Genomic DNA, 22,696 nt, shown 5'->3' on the forward strand with positions numbered 1-22,696 from the left:
CCAAACATTGCTAGAATAAAGAGGCCCCCAACGTTTTTTTTAAATGCACCTTTGTTTTTCTTCTGGTCATAGAAATTAAAAGGGTTATCCCAAGAAAACAACTTCTGGTCATATGCCCTGTGAAACCCTCTTCTATGAGTTATGGCAGACAAAGCATTACAAGGACAGCCATTCATCTGATTGGCTATTCGTGTAATACTATATTGAAGTGAGACTTACCGGCCTGTAGTTACCAGGCTCCCTTCTTGACCCCTTTTTGTGTATTGAAACCACATTGGCAATGCCCCAATCCAGTGGTACAACCCCGGTCCCAATAGTGTCCCTAAATATAAGAAATAGCAGTCAGAGACCATCCAGCAGTAACCTGAACGATTATCGTTCAGTGTAAATGCATGACCCGACTGAACAACAAACGAGAATTTGTTCACTTCTTGTTCAATGAATATAAGGAAGAGTTCTATTGCACTCCAAGCAATAGTGAAATGGGTTGTACTCACTCGGGAGAGGGGAGAAACCCAGTGTACACTGGGTATATAACTCCCCCTCTCTTGGTCCAGGAAGGCCTTGCATAATAATACTGTAGGTCCTGCGTCCTATGCCAGGTATAACCAGGTCCACAGGCACTCCGTGCGGTCAGAATGACTCAGTTCATTGAAGAGATAACAGAAGGACTCTCCACCTGGGGAGTCCTATGTACATACAATGCGTTTCGGCAGAACAAGCCTTTTTCAAGTATACAATACAAATACAATAAACAGTATATATAACCATCTAATACATAAACCCTCCAATGAGTTCCATGTGATGGGCGGCGCCATTACTCTGATATGGACGGGGCGGAACTAAATATCACATGACCATGGTCACATGCTCGATGTCTTGGTCTAGAGGTACGCATGTATTTGCAATGTAGGGCGCCATTGCTATGACGTGGAGGGGGCGGAGCCAAGGTCACACGACGAGCGTCACCTGTGTACTTACAATGCATGGCGCCATTATGGTGACGTAGAGGGTGCGGGGCCAAAGTCACGTGACAGACGTCATATGATCGGCACCCCAGCCCAAGGTGCATGAATGGGCGGGGCTAAAGTCATCTGACGGGCGTCTCATGATCGGCATCCCGGCCACAAGGGAACATCCATTTATTTCTATGTAATTAATAGGACCTGGGCCAGTCAGGACAGATCACATGACTGCAGTCACATGATCAAGGACCACGTAACATACCTCCCATGATTGGCATCCTGGCCCTGAAAGTACATATATCCAGTAGATGTAATAACTATAATATGGGCTGAACGGGACAAGGTCATATGACTCCAATCACATGGTCGACGTCGCAGGCCGAGGCACACATAACAGGAAATCTTATTATGGAAATATGAGCGATGGAACGTTAAGTGTGTATATAACTGGAGAGTATGTAGCTCAAATAATCTGTGATCTTATTAATAAATAAAAGGCCAACACATCATCAATACTACCAATAAAAAAACAGCGTTCAGTGTAAATGTATGCAGGAAACTGAACAATTGATCGGCCCATATAAATAGGCTGTCGATCATTTATGAACGACTGCTTGTTTACTGTGAATGGAGGTGGGCTGGAATGATCCCCGGCCCACTCTGCCTCCATTTACTGGTGATGATTGTTCCTGCGTAAAAGCACAGAAACAATTATTGATGGGATGACCTGTCAGGAATCTGTGCCCAACAGGTCGTAGCATGTAAAAGGGCCTTATATTGACATGTCATAGACTTGCTGTTCTTGGCACACGGCACGGAAATGTGTCTATATACAGACCTTCTGTGTGAAAGTGTTACAGACGTTGACTGCTATATTGGATGCACTGGTGCCACAGTCCCCTGAGGTGTGTATACTTGATGAATCCCTACGGTCCCATCATTACTGTATCTTACCCAAGAGAGATTTTATTCTTAGCAATAAAAGCAATTGCCCTCCGATGGATGGGAGATAAATTTCCGTCCCTCAGTCAATGGAAGAAACTCATAAATGCAGCGGTACCTTACGAGATAGTTTATAAAAACTTGAAGTTCCACAAGATCTGGGATGTCTGGTGTAACGTGCCACTAACATAATATTTCTGTTACGATCGCGTGGGAAAACTAAGCACGGGGCCCACACGATCGCGACCAAGAGAGAGACGGGTATGCATAGGTTTCACATAACTGACCCTATGCTACATGGAGGATGACATGGCCCTACCTAAGCGGGGACATTGCCCCAATAAAGCGCAGCCCAGCGGTCTTCGGAACTGGGCCCTAGTTGAAACTAGGAACTACGCACCAGAACAGGATACATACAAATACCACATGACAGGGACCGAACAACAAGACACACAGAGCAGAGAACACAGCATACAGCAGTCAGAATGCAAACATTAATAGCAGATGATAAGCTATATATGAATACCAGGTATTAGTTGACATTTTGTACAAGACATGGAAGCTAGCGGGCCACTTTACGTCTCCTGGTTATACTGCTAGTCCCTACACTAACCAGGAGTCCAGCTGCAACAGGACAGAACAGAGCAAGCTGCACAGGACAGGACACAGATCAGAGGTCACACAGCAAGCTGACACAAAATAAACATACAAATGGACATGAACAAGCGCACACTTCACACAGATGAAACTCACAGCAAGTCTATGTGTCCTCATACAGGGGGGATAGACAGTCAGCCATGGAGCTGACATAGGGAACTGTGTCAGGGATCCAGCAACTGACACACAGAGCAAGACATAAGACGTTTGGAGGCTGCACCTGTAAAGGGGAAAGGAAAAAGGAGCTGCATGTAATGCAGACCAGGACTACAGGTGTCCGTCTTTAGGAAAGCAGAGAGACAGAACAGACCTACATGCAAACACAGATCTGAGTGGGAACATAACAGATACATCCAAACAATACAAGACCAGCTTCAGACTGATAAGAGCTGGGTTTATATGTGCTGAAGGCTAAAGGGGATTTGCTAGCAGGAGATCAGCACACCCAGCTAGCTCAATTAACCCTCAACCTCCTGTGGAGCTGTGCTGCTAGGAAGCTTAGAACTACAGATCCCAGCAGCACACATAACAATTTCTCTGGGTCACTCAGGTCCCAACTGAACTTTTGAAGCCTTCTTAGAGAGGTCTTGTATGAACACAAGAAATGTGGGTAAGATGGGTTTGAAAGTAATTGCACTATTGCATATTTGGAATTGGCGATTCTTGGGGTCAGCTTAACCCTTAAGTCAACTTACCATCTGGGACGTTTCTTTCTGGGTGCGAACTTTAATCATATTATAAATCTACTCCTCAACACTGAAATTGCAACACCAAGAAGGAAAAGCCATGGAATTATGGAAATCGCAGGATTGATAACATGTTAATGATATGCAAATGATAAAAATTGGAAGCAAAATATTGAAAACATCTCTATTTATTCAGTATCAAGTATAAGCACCACGCACATATATACAGGTACTTAAATGCCTTGGCACGCTATCAGTGAGGTTAATAATGGTTGTCTAAGGAATGTTCTGCATGCTGAATGCACGTGGGTACACAAATCATCAAGATGCGCTGCTGGCAGCTTCATTTGCAATTGCCGACCAATGAGGTTCCAGATGTGCTTGATGGGAGACAGGTCTGGAGACACTGCAGGTCATGGTACCACGTTTAGGCCATGCAAGCTGCTCACAGTTGTATGAGCACCATGCAGACTGCCATTGTCATGTTGTAAAACTGCTGTAGGAACACTTCAGAGAAATGGCCGTTCCACTGGTTCCATGACCAAATCAATCTAATGCTGAGCTGAAAGTGTACCTTCACAGGTGAGGGTTAATTGAGTTGGCTGAGTGTGGTATTCTCCACCAGCCAATCCCTTCTAATCTGCTGCACTTAAAGACCAGCATCTTTTGGTAGTAGATGCTGGTCATTTTAGTGCTTTACTCTGGGTTAATCTCATTGAGAGCTGGTGTTATGCATGCTTGTCTGAAGTGTCTCCCTCACCTTCCCTGAGGACGGTCTGGACACCTGTTGTCCCTCCCCTCCTTGCGTTCTAGGATTCGTGCATTGAGTAATGTGTGGTATAGTGACCCCACAGGTGCATACACCCGCAGGTTTCTCCCTATCTCTTTGGAGGTGCGGCCTTCTGACTTCTGATGTCTTACGTGTGTGTGTGTCAGATGGGTGATGCCTAACACTGTTCCCTGTTATGTCAGCATGGTGGCTGACTCTCTATCCCCTTGGTGTGAGGACACTTGGACTTGCTATGTTTTACTATTTGTATGCATGTGGGTTTTGGGTAGGGTTTCGGTTCTGTGTGGTATGCATGACCTTGTATGTTGGTGTGAACAGCCACTTGTTTTGTATGTCTGTGCAAGTAGCCAGACATGTGGTGTATGTGCAGTCCTGTTCTGTGTGGTGGGCATTACAAAGTGTGTTGGTGTGGACAGCGACGTGTTCTCTATGTCTGTGCAGGTGGCTAGACATGTGAACAGTTGTGTTTAGTGTGTGTGAACAGTGTTGTGTCCTGTGTTTTGTACATATCTCCAGGTTCCTAATCAGGGATAGCCAGGTTCCAGATGAAGACTATGGGGCTGTCCTTATCGGGACAATCACCCTGCTTTTAGGCGGGGTTTCCCCACTTTCCCTGATTGGTAAGGGACAGGTGTCCTTCCATCTTTACCTAGAGAGGTGTAATTGGTCTATGGAACATTATGAGAGTTGTTGCAGTTTTATCAGGACACCATCTTCCATCCGTGCTGAGGTGTGGTGCTTTAGTGCATCACATGGACACAACACTTATGAGGTGAGTCGGGAGGGGCATCGTTTCTTCTTAAGCAGAGCACCTAGGTGAGTGAGGAGACTTATAAGGTCATTCACGCTCCTCTGGGAAATATGCAATTCCTAGTCATTGTTATAAGCTTGTATAAAGAGTCCAACATTGACTTGCAGGAATGCTGCCATCCAATAGGTGGCACTGCAGAGGTATTGTTCCATCTTTCTTATTTGCATATTTCCCAGAGGAGCATGGATGGCCTTATGAGTCTCCTTACACACCTTCTAGGTGCTCTCCTTAAGCCAATGTCTACGGGCGGATCGGATTCCGTATGCGAGAGCCCACAGACGAGGATACTGCATTACCGGGTCTTCTGTGGACTTTCCGAGTCTTCTATTTCCTGGTCTGCGGATGCGCAGTACATTTTTATTTTTGAACTCCCGCTTTCCACGAAATCCGTGTCCCGTCTGCAATTGAATTGCGAATGGGCTGCGAATCGGACGGCTTCCATTGACTTCAACGGAAGGATCTGCACTGAAATGAAGCATGCTGCCATTTGTTTTCCGGACCAAAAGGTCTGCAAATCAAATCTGCATGCTTTATTTCATTTGCGGACACCCATGTTTCCCTATGGGAGGTTTGATCAAACCCGCCAGTGGACATCAGGCCTCAAGGAGAAACGATTCCCTTCCTGACCCATGTAAAAGCTACGTTATACCTGCCATATTGTTTGCTTTTCTATCTTTTACTGTTTACAAATGTTGGACACGTGATATTCAGTATTGAGACCTGTACGTATGTATTATGTATATATATTTGCAATTATTGTCATTTTTTTATAGTGCGTCCAATAAAGCGAGTTGGACATTGACTCATATGGCAGCTACCTTCCAATAAATGGAGGGTTATTCCATCACTTATTTGCACCACCCTGTAGCACCATTGTCTACTACCGCCTAGGGTACTTGGCACAACATGCCACCCTATAGAGTGGAAGTAGTCCAACCATGCATGCACCAAGTTCATTCATACATCCCAGCATTAAAAAAAAAGTGTGAACATGAAATAAAAGCAGACTGACCACAGTGCATGTTGTAAACGCAGTTTAATGGCTGAGAACTTTCTCTATATGGCCTTTCCAGTGTTTCTACCCTGGGTCTCTTTGCCCATTTAAGTGCTAATTTTCTGCAGCTTGCCATAATAACTTTAAAATAAACAGATATAAAACATTTATACAGTTTCTCTCCGTACAAAAACCTTTACCCGAACTCCAACATCACACATGAACCCGTCCAGACGAGCTCTAACCTGATCACGTTATACAGCTTGAAGGGTACAGACGTACCTTTGGGCTACACAAGTGCACAGGTGTCTACATAGACTTCTATGAACATGAATACTTGCACATATTACACCTATATGGGTATAGGCCTTTATGTATAACAGTAGCTAGATGCATGCACACGTCAGGGCTGAGCTGATGAAATGTTGCTATGTCTATACTGATGGCGTTATCCATAGTAACTAATTGCACCATTTTATTTAATAACCTTGCTTGATGTATATTATATGTATGACTTCTGACACCGATCACAAGTCAAAAGATAAGAACTCAGGGTAAACTTTTTAAACTTAATTGAACCTGCCAAAATTAGGTGTATTGGGTCTTGCTTCAGGGCGAAATGAAGGATCGGGCATGTTGAATTTCAGCATGCCCAAAGCTTTGATATAAAGGGAGATAAGTAGCTGCCAGAGGTGTCTGGCAGCGGCTTATTCTTCTTTTCCCATTGAGAACACATGCACGCTCGGCTGAGTCGGAAGGAATAGCGGTCAGGTGAATGAATGTTTGGCTGAGAGCTATTAAAGGTATATTTGCAGCATAAGAGCAAAGCAAAATGATCTGTCTATGGCCAACTTGGATCTTACCTACCAGAGGTGTACGTTGAAGCTCCTGCGCCCCAATGCAAAACCTGTAACGGGGCCCCCAACTATAATGCTTTATTTATAGGACTAGGCTCCCTCTATGGAGATGAGAGGCCTTATGGGCCCCCTAAGGCTCATGGGCCCGGTGCAACCGCATCCCCTATAGTTACGCCCCTATAATTACCCAGTCATATTATAGCCTTAAAGTGACCCTCTGGTAGCAGGACAGGTTTATAACACCGATCACATGACTACCTGACGCACACCGTGAATTGTTAGTGTCTTTTATTAAAGTCTGACATCAGAGATTTGGCATCGCCATCTTGGTTTGTCTGGAACCAGAGGGTCCTTTAATCAATATCCTTGAGAATTAGGCCCATTTGTCTATTGCCCCGATTTTTGGCAAACTATGGCCCCCGGTAGAGCACGCTGGATAGTGTAGCGTCCCAACAGCTGGAGAGCGACTACTGGCCTAGTGTTTGGTAGTTCCCTGTAAGGCCCAAAACTGGCGCCTATGTTTTATGTAAGGCCCAATTCACACAATTCTATGCGTGCTGCACATGAGAAACTTGGGCACAGCTGCCATCGGACAGCGTAAGGACACCAGTCTGTGTTTTGTCAGGTCTCCACCGACCCTGCACACCACATGTCCTATGCTTGGACAAGAACCGGACATGCAGCAATTAATTTTTTGTCAGAGGCGTAACTTGAAGCTCCCTGCAAAACTTGTAACAGGGCACCCAACTATAATGCTTTATTCATAGTACTGGGTTCCCTATATGGAGAAGAGAGGCATTATGGGCCCCCTAAGATCCTGGGCCCGGGTACAACCGCATCGCCTGCATCCTCTATAGTTACGCCCCTGGACCGTGTGCTGTCTGTGCAATGCATGGGCAGCACCTGACCCGAAAATACAGCCATCCGAATGGGTCCTTAGTAGCAGGCACGCTTTAAATTGTACAGTAATGTTAAATAATAGCGTGATATTCACATTATGAGATGTGCAGCAGGCATGAGGTTTAGGCCATAAGCCCATAAGAACATGACCATAAACCTCATATCGGGGATTGTGGGTTACTTAAAATTTCCTGTATTTTCCATGTTTGGGTGGAGTTACCCTTGAACCCTCCCTGTACTTCTGTCCACTTTCTGGCTTCTCCAGGTTCCACGTCTTCGTGTACTGTAACATATATTTCTATTACACACCTCTGTGTGTATGTTAGCTGCACAGAACAGCAACTCTCTATGATTTAAATATCCCCATTATACACCCACCGCCCAAAATACAACACATATTATATACAGCAAGATTTAGATCTTCCCTTGAATACTTATGTACATCAACTTGCAGCCTGCAGAACTTCAAATGCAGAACTGCAACCCCCTATATATATGTATTTATATATAATTATTACCCTTCTGTTTCCCCCCATAAGAAAATAGCACAAAGTGGATTGTACATGTCATCTTCTTACAAAAATATCTCCTGGTCTATAACCCATGTTCTTATTTTTGCAGTTCGGTAGGGTGTTAGCGGTCCCTCTTACTGGTGCGTAACAGCACAGGAGGATACTTCTGTCCATTCCTGACCAGACCCATGGAGCACAACCTATATAATATCTTCAGTAGCAGTGTATTTCTCACAATGCATCCTCATATAGCTATATCAGTATTCAGCACCCTGTGCCGTACACTTTCTGATTGGCATACAGTGCTCCGGTCACTGTGCATTGGGTTCCAGCTTGTAGGACAGCTCAAAAAGCAAGTTCTGATTGTCGATGACTTGGAACTGGCGCACGTAAGCTTTGTTCTGCAAGTGAGTCGGGGAGACATCCGTGTCCAGCCCTATAGAAAGGTAGAGTAAAAAACAAAATTAGGAGCACGGGTAAAAGAAGGACTACTGACAAATGTGTATTAAAAGCAACATAAGTGTAATTCCAGATTTGACCACATGGTGGGGCAAAAGAACAGTTCTATTAATTGGTGAGTTAGAAATAAAATGTGAATCTGATGGATTTGATCACTACGATCGAGCAGTTATCAATATAATATAATTCCTATTCACAGGTGGCAGATGATTACTAGTACAGTGACGAACGATCCTTAACCCCTTTAAGGATGCAGTCTTTTTTCCCGATTTTTGTTTTCTCCTCCCCATGTTTGAAAAAATCATAACTCCATTGATGTAGCATTCTGGTAGCTTGTTTGTTGCAGGATGAGTTGTATTTTTCAACAGAACTATGTAATATACCCCATAATATACTGCAAAACGTAAAAAAAATGGAAAAAAAGCGCAATTTCTTCACCTTTGGAGGTATTCTTCTAACGACCTGCACAGTGTTGCAAAAATGACATGACAACTTTATTCTGCAGGTCAGCAGGAGTACAATGATACCAAATTTATATAGTCTTTTTTTTGTAGTACTTCTGACCCCCATAACCTTTTTATCGTTCATTCGATGGGATTGTGCGAGGGCTCGTTTATGGTTGGACGACCCGTGGTTTCTATTCTGGAGTACATATGAGTTTTTGATTGCTTTTCATTGATTTTTTTTCTTATTGGTGGGTTGACCAAAAAAGTGCAGAAGGCCCTGGGCTGCGATGACAACCAAATAGCGCATTGCAATCTCATCGCCATGGTGGTAGAGGAGACTATTTGGTACCTCCGAATTCTGATCAGTGTCTTAAAAGGGTTAACAGCCGCAAGCAGCGTGAACGCTGATTGAGCTGTTGCAGGAGGGTATCAGCTATGAAATACAGCCGTCACCCACCATGTATAGATACCCCACCACCAGAGGACTTAACGTCAAGGGTTAAAGGGCTTGTCTCAAGATGCACAACCTCTTTGAGAATGCAGAGTTCGTAGGCAATCAACTGATCGCCCCGAGTCTTGCTCTCGGCACTGCCAGCAAACAGCGAGTCTTGCTGCAGTAATCCGCAGCCAGCCTGACACTTCACATTTAGTATTATAGAATAGCTATTCCCAAGAATGGTCGCCTTATAATAGCAGGATGGCAGAAGAACCGCCAGGACAGGAGATGCTCTCACTGAGCGGCTCTCCATTCTGGGACATAGATGGGGGTCCCAAGCAGAAGACCCCACTCTATAATATTCATGTGCCCTAACAGAGCATATAAACAGGGAATGCTCTCTTGGAACAACCTCTTTAACACGACTGTCCCCATGCACATAGAGGGGCGGCGTATTCAGAGGGGCTGATGATCAGGCATGTGAAGATTTGCACCTGATCATCTGCGTGTGTAAACGTCTCCTAAATCAATAGGAGTAAAAATTGGGTTTTTTAATTTAGCCTCCTTGAACAACAGTGGAGCTAGAGGTGGTGGCAGCGGCCCATCAAGGTCAGATTCATAGTGTTGCAAGGCAGTGGTACTAAGCCAACACTCCGATCCCTACTGCTCAAAGCAGAGACCCAATGTTTTGGCGATTTTTGTTAAAAATTTCTGATCAGGATGATCCAATCCGATACAGCAAATATTGGCCTGATTTTATTGCCTGGAAGATCACGATGAGCAGCCCTGCTCATTAAGACCAGTATTTTAAACGCCGGTCTTCATAAGATGTCTTTTGGCGCAAGATGCCCTTAATGAATAAAGAGGTGCACGCCTCTTCATACATTCCGTGCGCCTACACTAAAATGTACGCCAGATCCGTCCCGGCACACATCTCTGGCCAGTTTCTGGCACAAATTATACTTAAATGTGTTGATCTGGCGCGGCCGCTCCCCCTCAGAAAGCCCCACACCTTTTTCTCTCAAAAGTGGTAAATCACCACAATTCCAATTGCTATACTCCGTAAACCTGCCAATCAGTGTGTATACGGCTCTGACACCCAAGTGCACAATGACGTTACACCTTTGGTATGATCCCCTTCATGCACTTACTCATTTGGCTGCTCCGGTATTTCCGCACGGTCCTCACTTTCTCTGCTATAGCGTGCTGTGAAGTGAAGAGAGAACAGTCACCATGACAACCCGCACTCCCGAATCATTAAAACAAATGTTCTGTTACTTCTTGTAGACATTCTATTTTGCAAATGGAAATCTTGCTTTAACAGGATATTTTTAGGGACTCACAGGGGGTCCTCGTCTTCAGACGGCAAATACTGTGTTCTCAGTGCCTATAGATCACACCGCTGATCGCTCTCTGAACTACATGTACTAGCAGGGAAATGACTAAATGCTGGCTACTGCCGCTCACCATTTTCTCCACGTTTACAAGTCCATCAAGGAACGTTTTGCTTCCCTCGTGTAAAAATGTAAGGTCTGCGAGAGAAGAAAGAAGATTCAAAGAGCGAAGTAACAACTATATAGCATAATACTAAGGAAGACCCGATGATATTAAAGGGAAGGTATCAACACACATTGAAACGTTTTCTATTTTTATTTTCAGATTATGGATTTTTTAGTATGGTGTCTGTGCATCATAGCAGCAGCCTCATGAGCCATAGAAACAATGGACAAGAGGGGATGCACTGACTTCTTGTGGCCTGTGCAGAGGTCAATGTGCAGGGAGGAGGAGGAGGTGAGCTGTGACCATCATAAATTGGTAATAGTGGATTAGCTGTTATCTATACATACGTGTCACCTTTTAGTGTAATCCTGCCTGTGATGATAATGAGAAGACTGCTAAAAGTTCTCTACAGAACAAGAAATGTCAGACTATTATTAGGTTTAGTGGTCAAAGTGAAAAATGTAGGTTTTAAAAAAATATAGATTATGATCAAAAAAATAAAAATTATTTAAAAAATCTGTTTAACATAAAAACTTGATTTATATAAGAGTTCAATTTCTGATGACACCTTCCCTTAAAGCTATCTTCCCCCTAGCATTGTGGCTTCTGTTTAAAATGGAAGGCACAACATTGTAAGGGCGCTTTCACACAGTGCGGAAATATTCCACAAGATGCTTAGCTGCGTCTTTAGCTAGACGCAGCTTAATCTGCTGCAGATTTCTGCTCCATAGCCCGCATGTATACATGCTGGTTTTGGTGCAGACTTTTCTGCATCTTAAGGCCCAATGCACAGGGCCAGATTTGCATTGCGGAATCCAGAGCAGGCATCCGCCTCCAGATTCCGCAGCAAATACCGACCATAGCATGCAATGTAAAAGCGGGTTTCCATGTCCATGAGCGGAAATCAATAGCGATTTTCCGCTCATGGGAAGAAAACCGCAGCATGCTCTATTTTCCACCGGATTCCGTGTAGACAGCTTCCATTGAAGTCAATAGAAGCCGTCTGTCCCGCGGCCCTTCCGCAATCATCATCGCAGAAAGGCCGCAGGATCCGCATCATTGCCTAGCGACGGTGCGGTCACATCTGTACTCGCATGTGCGCCATGCACAGATGAAAAGCATCCAGACAGGTACACAGGGCTCACCGGCCGGGCACCGACTCAAATTTTGCTGCCCGATCCCACATGCGGTATTCGTCCCCGTTGTGTGCATTCGGCCTGAGGTGCATCTGCAGAATAATTCTGCACTGTGTGAAAGCATCCTGATAACAGATCTGTAACTTCCAAATATGTGGCATTAATATTTGCTTACCTTTCAAGATAAGGGGGATAAATGGGATTACTGGGGGTCGCATACGAGATACCATCTCACGATATGACTTGTGATTCCTGCAGGGGTCCTGAAGAACGAGGATAAGAGTATCATTAGAATGTGGAAAAAGTTTAAGTAAATGATTATAAGGAGGAAGTTTAGTGCAATTTAATGGAATAACTAATCAGTTATGCCAGGTGCTTTCCAGGGAAGTAAATGGTTAAAAAACCCAACCGTTTATTAAAGGGGTTTTCCGGGACATTAAAAAAAAGTTACAGGCTTACAATGAGGACGAATCAAGAAAAAATGGATACTCACCTATGCAGCAGCTCCCTGTCCAGCGCTGGAGCAGCGGTGATTCTACTATGGCCGCTGAAAGCTGTCACAGTTTCCGAGCAGTGGGGATCAAGGCTCCAGTGCTGGACGGGGGCCACTAGAGTAGGCCAGTATACATCTTTTCTTTATTTTAAGCCTTTTAGGGCCTACTCGCCCCTGTGTTAGGGCTTTTAGTCACAATTCCATCTCTTTTGTTCCGTTTTTTTGGAGCAGAAAATCGGAATTTAATATTTCTGCTCTTTTTCCCATTGCTTTCAATGAGGTTTAAAAAAAAACAAACACATTGCTAACAGTTTTCTTCCATTCCATTATGTCTGTTTTTTTATCAGGAAAATTGGCGCTGCAGACTGCGCTATTTGTTCCAGTAAAAAAACCAGAAACATAATAGAATGAAAGCAAACTGACAGCAATGTGTTTTTTTTTTGTTTTTTTTTAAAACCTCATTGAAAGCAATGGGGAAAAAAGCAGAAATATTTAATTCCGATTTTCTGCTCCAAAAAAACAGAACAAAAGAGATGGAATTATGGCTAAAAGCCCTAACACAGGGGTGAATGCAAGAGAACCTGTCAGCATTGTTGGAAACCGGAGGAATTGAGTAATCTGCTGCAGTAGACTGTTTAGTATGATTGGCAGTACTGACAGAACCCTTTGCAATCCATTTTTGGATTCAGGGTTTCCTAGGGGGCTTTCTCTTTCTGCCATTATACAATGGTGCCATCTGCTGGCTAGAGCCAGTACTGCGGTATGTGACTTGCTGGAGAGGCTCCCGACAATGGAGCGGCCAGTAATCTACAATAAGAATACCCCGCTGGACGTCTTCCGACATCGGAGCTCTACAGCCTTCAATCAGAATGTCTTTAGACGTCAGACAGTGGATTGGAAAGGGTTAAGTATGCGTAATGCTGGTTATAGGTCATAGATGCGGTTATTTGTCTCTATTCCAGTATAAAAACTGTAACGCACAACAATAATATCATTGAAACTTTGGGAATCGTTACTTATTATGTTATCTAACACTCTCCAGGGCTGGGGGTGACAGCTGACAGCCACTGTCTACTGGACATGACGCACTGCCAGCATTACTGTAATACCAACAGGTGGCCACACCGCTCTACCCAAAAGCCTGCAGATACAATGCAGTAGCAAATGTAAAAAAAAAAAACAGAAATGAAATGACTTCTAGAAACTTCATTAAACTTGTCTGTGACTCACCGTTAAATTTTCAAACTTCCTGAAGAGATTCTTAAACTTTCCAGGCAATTTCTAGGAAAGAAAGAATTAGGAATTTATTTAACATTTTTATCATGGAAAATTCTTCATGGATTTAAAGAGTAAAAGAAGGAGAAATCTTATACTTTCCAGACGTTGTTTTTGATCTTTCCCCCATCTTCTTGAGATACCTGTGCTTATTAAAGGGGTTGCCTGGTTACCGAACAACCCCACTTCAATAGGGCCCCTTGTATAAGAATAATCAACTGAACTATATTTACCCCTCCACCTGGATCCAGCATTGCACCCGCTTCGGTCCCGGTGTTTCTTGTGACAGATGATGTCACAGGAAATCAGGTGACCACTGCAATCAATGAGGAGCTGCAGCATGACATTTCTGAACTCCTAACATCATGGCACTCAGGATGCAGCGTCACATTTCTGAACTCCTAACATCATGGCACTCAGGATGTGAGCTTTGATGCCACTCATTGGTTGCACCAGTCACCTGATTTCCTGTGACATCATCTGTCACAAGAAACACCGGGACCGAAGCGGGTGCAATGTTAGATCCAGGCGGAGGGGTGAATATAGGTCAGTTGATTATTCTTATACAGGGGGCCCTATTGAAGTGGGGTTGTCCAGTAACCAGGCAACCCCTTTAAGCTTCATGTGAATGATCATCAAGAGGAACATATTATTAGGGGACGTCCACATGGGACAAATATGCTGCAGGTTTTCCATGTGGATTTGTACAGGTAAAATCCACAGAGGATTACAGTAACAGACAAGTGGATGAAATATGAACTTATATCAACCACATCCTGCAGATTTTTTTTCTAAAATCCGCAGCATGTTAATTTCTTGCTTGGATTTCACCCCTTTTGATGTAGAAGGGTGAAATCCACCGCTAACCCACAGGCATGTCACAGGTGCAGATTTTGATGCAGATTTGACTGTAGAATTGCGGCAAAATCCATAGGGTGATTGCTGGCACCTTTTTCTGTCCTGTATGGACGTACCTTAAAAGGAGGCCTGTTGGATAATATATTGGTTATTCTTTTTAGCTTTGTAAATCCCATTCTTAAAGGGGTTCTTTGGGACTTTTAGTATTGATGGCCTATACTCAGGATAGGTCATCAAAAGTTGATCGGCGATGATCCACTGCTTGGAATCCCAGCCGATCAGTTGGCCCCTGAGCCCGTGTCAGTATAGATAGCACTGGAAGCAGATTGTGCTGTGCATACCGCAATGGTCCAGTTTGGTACTACAGTTACAGCTCACATTAATGGGAGTCGTGCCTGTAGTACCAAACTAGGCTACTGCAATGTTAACCATCTGCTTCCATCGCTGTGTGCATTGACAGTGGGCCAAGGGATCAGCTAATTGTCAGGGATCTTGAGCGGTGGACCCTCACCGATCAACTACTGATGAACTATCCTGAGGATAGGTTATGAATCATAAAAGACCCAGAGAACCCGTTTAAGGAACTCTAGATGTAATTTACTAAGCAAATTGCTCTTTCCCAGGCAAGCAAGCTCTTCCCTAGCTCACATAGAAACGTCCATATAGGTATATAACTAATAGCAAAAGGGGTTCCTCCAGTTTACTTTTTTTTTTTTTAACTCTCCTGGGCAGGTAGACACTTGTCAATGAAGAGACATGAAGAGAATCAGTTATTGGGATCAAGGAAGCACTATGTATTATATACAAGTGCCTACTACATTTTATTCTATGAAGCCATGCCCTTGTATCTCTCTGCAGGGAAAACTCACAACATAAAAATTTTGTCAAAATTGCATGAAATTTCGGTACCTGACCTATAAATTGTGAGGTTTATTTATTGAACCTTGTCTGTCATACAACTGAGGAGGCTATAGAGTTCATCTTACCTCCCAGGTAACACGTAGGCGGCTCACGGCGCCATTGTCCAAGCCCATCACTATGGCAAAGAAGGAAAGGAGGTCTTGGTTCTGCTTACAACTGTGGAGAGTGCAGGATAGAGATAATAAGTGGTGGTCAGAAAATGCGATATGATAAGATACAGAGAGATTACTAGAATATGGAGGTAATAGGGTGCAGTGATAAAGGGTGTAGAGACTGCAGTCACAACCTGCTATGGAGTGGCACCCTAGAATAAAGTGCCATGGCACTCAGTAATGTGTCTGCTTGGTGCTAACACCTTATTTACACGGATACCTCATTTCTATAGTGGATATAGCTCAGATACAGTGTACTGTCATCATAAAGAGTGGAGAGCTGGTAAGGAAGTCACCTTGGTATAGTGGAGCCTTAGGGTGCTGTCACAGATATGGGGCCGATGGTCACCAACCTGTGACGAATGGAACCCGGGGGCAGACCGCAGGGTCGACTTATTTCTAGCTCCATGGATCCTGCACTTGTGCATGATGGATCCTGAATCGCACTAAACAAGGTCTAGCACGTTCCAACACACTTTGCTGCCACCACTGACTGTTTCTGAGAGGTCAGCCACCTTGGTTCAGCGCATTGTGTGGATTCGAGCCTTATTAGTTTCGGGGTTATGGATTGCTTAAAGCATCAAGGACCGACTAAATAGAATTTTAAGTTTTATTTTTTCAAAGGATATTAGTGCTTAGATAAAAATATACAAAAGGGTAAAAGAGCAAAATACCCACAAGAACAATTATTAAATTAAAAAGGAATAAAATTATAGAAAATATCCATCTATGAGGTTGATTCAGATAGTCCTAGCTGCGAGGAGCATACGGAAAGATGGATAGTCCTGCAACTGATGCAACTCCTGAGTCTGACAATGGGGAGGGGATCTTCAGTTTCAAAGGCTCTCTGAGCCAAAATTCTGACACCCTCCTTGTGACATCACAAGAGGGCTGGCTAAGTAGATGTGCAGATCTTCTGGATGGAAATCTAATCTAATATTTCATCCATATTTTTACAGAAAATATGGCCACCATATTTCATAGCATGATATCAAACACCATAGGTACAGGATTATTAGTCTGGCAGGTGTGTGATTCCTCGTGGCCTCGGGATCACACAGCAATGGGGATGGATACATTATGGTCGTGAATGCACCCGGTTCCAAAAATGTACCTGGTGGTTGACTAAAACTCTTAGATTACACATAATGCAAGTTATTCATTTTTTTCCTTGTCTCCTTTCAGTGTTTGGAAGTCGCAGCCAGTAAGTGTGAGGATGTGTATTAGAGGAGCAGGGGGACAATGGAATCTCCTGGAATCTTGTTTTTGCAGTCCAAGCCAAGGACTTATCAGCACGCCCTTGTGATAAGGAAATTTTGTATTCAGGCAAGTGGAGTGTGGGATTACTGACAACAGATAAAACACTCACATGGCTGCTGTTTTGATGAACTTCTTGAGGAGTTGAGTGCGTCTCGCTGGTGCCTCGCAGAGTAGAGTCTGAGTACTGACCCAGTGCTGCACCTCACTACACCGTTGCAAGAGGAGCTCCAGATTCGCTGTCTCCCTGCGCCCTCGCTCCACATGGAACACATAGTCCACAAACTCCAGCTATGTAGACACAAGATTATTCCATGATACAGCCTTCTGCTACTTAAGGAGTTGTCCAGTTTAGAAAACACATTAACATATACCCTTTTGGGTTAATCCTGAGCTAAAAGAAAGGGATTCTCTATTCAAGATCCTCATCTATTATCCAGTATAAAGACCAGTTACAAAGAGAGTCTCTCGATCTGGAGGACCCATCCTGTTCTGCATGACAGCGACAGCCCATTGATTCGAATGGGTATTGTGTAATGCTTCATTCCTCCTGTGGTGGTGCTGCAGGGAAATTGAACACTTACTGGAAGATTTCTCAACAAATTACAGCCAATCTCTTTGTGATCAGTTTATTGTCAAAGAACCCTTATAACAAAAAGGGATTGTCCAAAGCAGAGAACCCCTTTAAGCAGCATTAACATTTAATGGTGCAGTAAGGAGTAGGTAGTTTGGCACATGGTGATGTCACAGCTTTTGGGAGTTTTTTTTTTTTATATTAGCAGCAGGATGCTTTTAGCTTATATCTATGACTGTTCAGAGACAGTTTTTTTAATTTGCAACAAACTGAAATAACTGCAGCACTCCCCACTGTGAAACAATATGGTGTCTGACTAAATCATTTTCTAACCTGCTGAGTTACCGCTGCCCCCTCCCAGCATCCTCCAGGGAATCTGAATTATGTGCACTGCTAAACCACAAATTATAGGTCATGGTTAATTTTCCATATTGTTTGTTTTCTTCTAGATCTCTTAAGCAATCAAAGATGCGAAAAACAAAAGTGTTTAGTAAAGAAACAAGGTAAGACTTTTGGTAACCCTTTTGCCTTATGGCATCTTCATCAAAAGTAATTTAACAGCCAATAAAACCTAACAGTCAAATATATTAACAGTTTTCATAAAATGTATTATTTTCTATCAGCACCATAATTAAGAGAATTAAGAATAAGAACTCTATGATCAGAAGGGGTACAGATTGTCCTTAGGGAGAGCCGCTAGTAGGTGTGAGAAGACTTATAGGGCCATACATGCTGTTCTGGGAAATTTATGCAAATGAGAAGACAGAACAATGCCTCTACAGCCACCTATTACAAGTCACTTTTCTTCTACAGCATCACCTATTAGTGCTGTCTTCCAATAGGTGGGGCTGTAGAAGCATTGTTCCCGCTTCTCATTTGCATAAAGAAATCTGTGTGATTGTCTTTTTTTTAATATTGTGGATATACAGATAGTCCCCTACTTGTGAACGTTCAAGTTACGAATTTCGCAAGATGTGAACAATCTGTCCTGCACAGTATGATGTCATGCTATGGCATTACATCATACTGTGCAGGAACCGGACAGGCTTCTATCAAGCCTGTCCGGTCAGATCGCGGCTGCTAGGCAGCCGGGGACCTCCTGAAAGGCCCTAGGGCTGTCTATGCAGAGCGCCTATCAAGCCATGCGCTTGATGGGCACTCTGTATAGGCAGCCCTGGGGCCTTTCAGAAGGCCCCCGGCTGCCTAGCAACCGCGCAGCGTCCCGCGATCTTAGCGCGGGACACTGTATGGCAGGGGTCCCCAAATCCAGTCCTCATGGACCCCCAACAGGTCATGTTTTCAGGATATCCTATGGTAAGAACACCTGTGGCAATGTGTGAGGCACCGACAATAATTACATCACCTGTGCAACACTGAGGGAATCCTGAAAACATGACCTGTTGGCGGTCCCCGGGGACTGGAGTTGGGGAACCCTGCTGTACGGGATCCCTGAACGTCGGGTGCAGGCTGTTTCTTACAGTGGACACCCGGCGGCAGCAGTTCCGACGAGCTGCAAGATTGAGAAATCGCAGCATGTTCTATTTTTGTGAAAGTCTCGCAGGAGAAAAGAAGATGTAGATATGCGGCCTCCGCAGATCACACAGCACATGGATGGAACGTTCGTCTGCAGTGCCATGCGAGTCATACGTGAAAATGTCAGGCGTGACGCGCTCTCGCTGGTGTGAATGCACCCTTAAGGCTCCCTTCACAATGGCGATCGCGATTTTGCCATGAGAAAACATCACCGCCGCTTGCGATTTTCTCGTGCAAAAGTCAATAGGATGTTCAAATGTTTCAAACGCAGCGCATGAAAATTGCACGTTCATGCACTGTGATGTGATAAAAAGGAGGCTCCATAAGGAAACATGGGCGATGAAAAAAAAATAAAAATTTGCAAAACGCAGAAAAATAGGACATGCGATTTTTTTTTTATCATAACATCACGTGAGTGAAAACCCTGTGAAATGTGAAGGAAGCCATTGAAAATCATTGGTTTCATAATTCTGTGTTTTACTCACTCTCGCATTGTGAGAAATTTGCGCATAAAATTGCGCAGTGTTTGTCATAGACTGAGTGGGGGAAATGCTGCGGAATTGCCGCAGATGTTACCTTTTCAATTGCAAACAGAGAAATCTGCATCGAAAATCCACAGCATAAATTTACATGCTGTGGACCTAAAATCGGCACCACACATCAATGTCACTGCGGATTTTGGGCAGATTTTTTCGCAGCGTGGACGTGAGATGACGTCACTATCATCCACTTCACTGCTACCGTAAGGGTACCTACACACAGGCGTATTTGTGAGTATATCTGCTCACGTAATATTTGCGTGCAGACTATGCAGAGAATAGAACCCATTGATTTCTTTCACCTACTCGAGGTCTACGGGAGGTGCAAAAAATTTGACGCAATATGCCAGAGGATGCGTGAAACATTGCGCAATTCCATTTAAAAAAGGGCTAAATAGCAATTGATATCGGGGTGGGTTCGTCTGACATGCGCTAATGAACATGCCCTGCGTGGGCAAAAAGTACACTAATACACCAAGATGCGCGCAAAAAACTTTGTACATAGCAAATATGTTGTGCTGAGACGTGCGCAAAAATGCATACGCCCATGTGAAGCCGCGCTAAATGCTGCTGATTTTCCAAGTAGAAATTCTGCACAGAAAATCCCCAGCGGACCTGAAACGTGGGAATGCGAACACTATCATATACAGGACGGGCCACGGAAAAATAGCCCAGCGTCACAAATCTTATGAAAACTGTCTAAAAGAAAATCATTGTTGCCCATAGCAGCCAATCACAGCGCAGCTTTCATTTGACCTTAGCGGTATAGGAAATGAAAGCTGCGCTGTGATTGGCTGCTATGAACCACAAAGGTTTTGTTTTAGACATCTCTCATAAGAGTGTGGTGGCCGGACTACTTTTCCGTGGCCGCCCTGTATAATAGTCTCTTGTTGGGTTAGTGCATTATATAGACCATCGCCAAGTTGCCTGCATGTAACAGAATGTATGGAAGAAATACACAGAACCTGATTTGATGGCGATTGTAATGGGGCTCAGTGATCGGAGCAGCAAATGTCCGTGAGCATCAGCTGCGTCATGGGAAGATACATCAGCGCCAGATGACACTTTGATCCATAACACATCTTACGCGACGCTATGAGGACTCCATAACCAGACCACCAGGGGGTTTTAATAAGGGAAGCTAAATGCTGCGGTAGATGGCTCCCATCTTTGCTCTTTCGCAGCGTTTATGAGATATCGTCGTGAGTGACATGATGTTCCCCCTATTCAAAAAGAAGTTCTGCAGCAGCTTACTTGTGTGGAATAATGGATCCCCATATATAAATAATCCCAATTATTAGAAGTCATTATGGAGTTACTTGACCTGTAAAACAATCTTTCTTCACATACGGACAGACATGTAGAAATTCCTCCGGACACTTGACAACTTTTCTTGCATAGAAGTTGAAATTTTTCTTGCGCAAAAAGAGCAATGTTTCTTATTTTATGCGGTGCTCAGCACATTTCAAAAAGTAGGTGGGGCTTCATGGTAGGGGCGTGGCTTCCCATGCCACCTACAGAAACTGTCATAAAGTATAGCGCAAATCTACACCAGCAGATGGACTGGCAAAAAGTGTGCCAAATGTATTAAGAGACGTGTGCCTATTAAAGGGGCTTTCAGGGCAAAAGCTATTCATGGCTATAGATAAGCGAGCATGTTCGGATAAAGCAATTACTCAAGCGAGCATCGCTCTTCTCGAGTAACTGCTTACTGGTCCGAGCAGGCTCGGGGAGGGGGGGGGGGGAGAGTGAGAGAGATTTCTCTCTCTCTCCACCCCGCTACCCCCGAGCCTGCTCGAACCAGTAAGCAGTTACTCGAGAAGAGCGATGCTCGCTTGAGTAACTGCTTTATCCGAGCATGCTCGCTCATCTCTATTCATGGCGCTTCCGTGTCCGGGGTCCAGTGTCTGATGTGGAAGTATCGGAACTGTAATAGCCTGATTTCAATGAGAATGAAGCCCGCAATGGGACTTCCGCCATTGTGCCCCATGACCTCCAGCCCCGCTGCAATAACAATGGGCCCAATTGATCAGCATCGGGCTCCCAAGCAGCGGGTCCCCGGTGATTAACTATTGATCCTGAGGATAGGTCATCAAAAGTTTTCGCCCGGAATATCCCTCTAATAACTTAGCTGCATCTTCTTCCGGCACGCTTTACATCAGAGAGTCAAATGGAACGCCACTCTTAATAAAGTCAGGCCGTACTTTGCCTGTATGAGGGGGGTACCTACAGTTTGTTGTAGCCCACCGCTGTGGCAATTTGTTTGTGCTGTGACAGATGTATAGATTTTCTTGTGTGTTCAGTCACACAAATTCTTCCCCTGAAATAACCCCGCGATGTGTTCAGCTCCCTACAGGATCTGACAGGTAAAGATTTGGCTCCTGAGGCAATAATAGACTTGTCACGAGACCGTATCAACCGCGAACCCGTCACTGCTTTTCACAACTCACAGCCAAATTAATAGCACTACCACTCCCCATGTCAGAAGCGTGCTGTTCCCTGGATTCCCCCCACCCAGGGTCTGTCTACAGAACCCGCCAGGTTTGAGGTCCACCTACCTCAGTCTCAGATAGTTACCTCCCTGCGGCCTACTCTTTATTAGCGGTTATGTTAATACCTGCCCACATAATCTGTGCTTCAGTCTTACCTCTATTTACTCCCCTTATAAAAAGCTGGCGATACACCGTTCACCTCTAATTCTCTATAAAGAGGCACACAGAAAAAGGTAGGTGAACCCATGAGAACGATTTTCCGAGTATGGGAAATATCATATATCTGCATTGCTGCATGAGAATTTCTTGTCCAGAAGCGCATTGCATAAGATTAGAAAAACATGCCTGCTTTCTTCAACAAACAGCGCCATACTTGTCTATGGGTTTCATCTGGTATTGCAGTTCATCCCCATTCAATTGAACCCACATAACCCCACCACATAGTGTCCAAGTAATATGTGCTATTCAAGTAATGCTTCCTTCCCCTCACTCAACTCTCTACTCTCAAATC

At 44.2% G+C, this 22,696-nt stretch overlaps 1 protein-coding gene across 3 annotated transcripts in view; it reads right to left on the minus strand.

The window, feature by feature from the left end:
* Positions 1 to 5,872: 5,872 nt before the first annotated feature.
* RAPGEFL1 (Rap guanine nucleotide exchange factor like 1) overlaps positions 5,873 to 22,696 on the minus strand; it is a 56,624-nt gene continuing 39,800 nt past the window's right edge. For all 3 annotated transcript variants that reach the window (XM_066587563.1, XM_066587564.1, XM_066587565.1), the window contains 7 exons: positions 17,160 to 17,338; positions 15,704 to 15,794; positions 13,815 to 13,865; positions 12,267 to 12,354; positions 10,923 to 10,987; positions 10,607 to 10,661; positions 5,873 to 8,550 (listed from right to left, as the gene is read on the minus strand). In XM_066587563.1, the coding sequence (XP_066443660.1) occupies positions 8,426 to 8,550; positions 10,607 to 10,661; positions 10,923 to 10,987; positions 12,267 to 12,354; positions 13,815 to 13,865; positions 15,704 to 15,794; positions 17,160 to 17,338 (654 nt within the window). In that variant the 3' untranslated portion in view covers positions 5,873 to 8,425. The remainder of the gene's footprint in view (positions 8,551 to 10,606; positions 10,662 to 10,922; positions 10,988 to 12,266; positions 12,355 to 13,814; positions 13,866 to 15,703; positions 15,795 to 17,159; positions 17,339 to 22,696) is intronic.

The sequence above is a fragment of the Eleutherodactylus coqui genome, chromosome 13 (genome assembly GCF_035609145.1).
Source record: "Eleutherodactylus coqui strain aEleCoq1 chromosome 13, aEleCoq1.hap1, whole genome shotgun sequence".
Classification (NCBI taxonomy): Eukaryota; Metazoa; Chordata; class Amphibia; order Anura; family Eleutherodactylidae; genus Eleutherodactylus; species Eleutherodactylus coqui.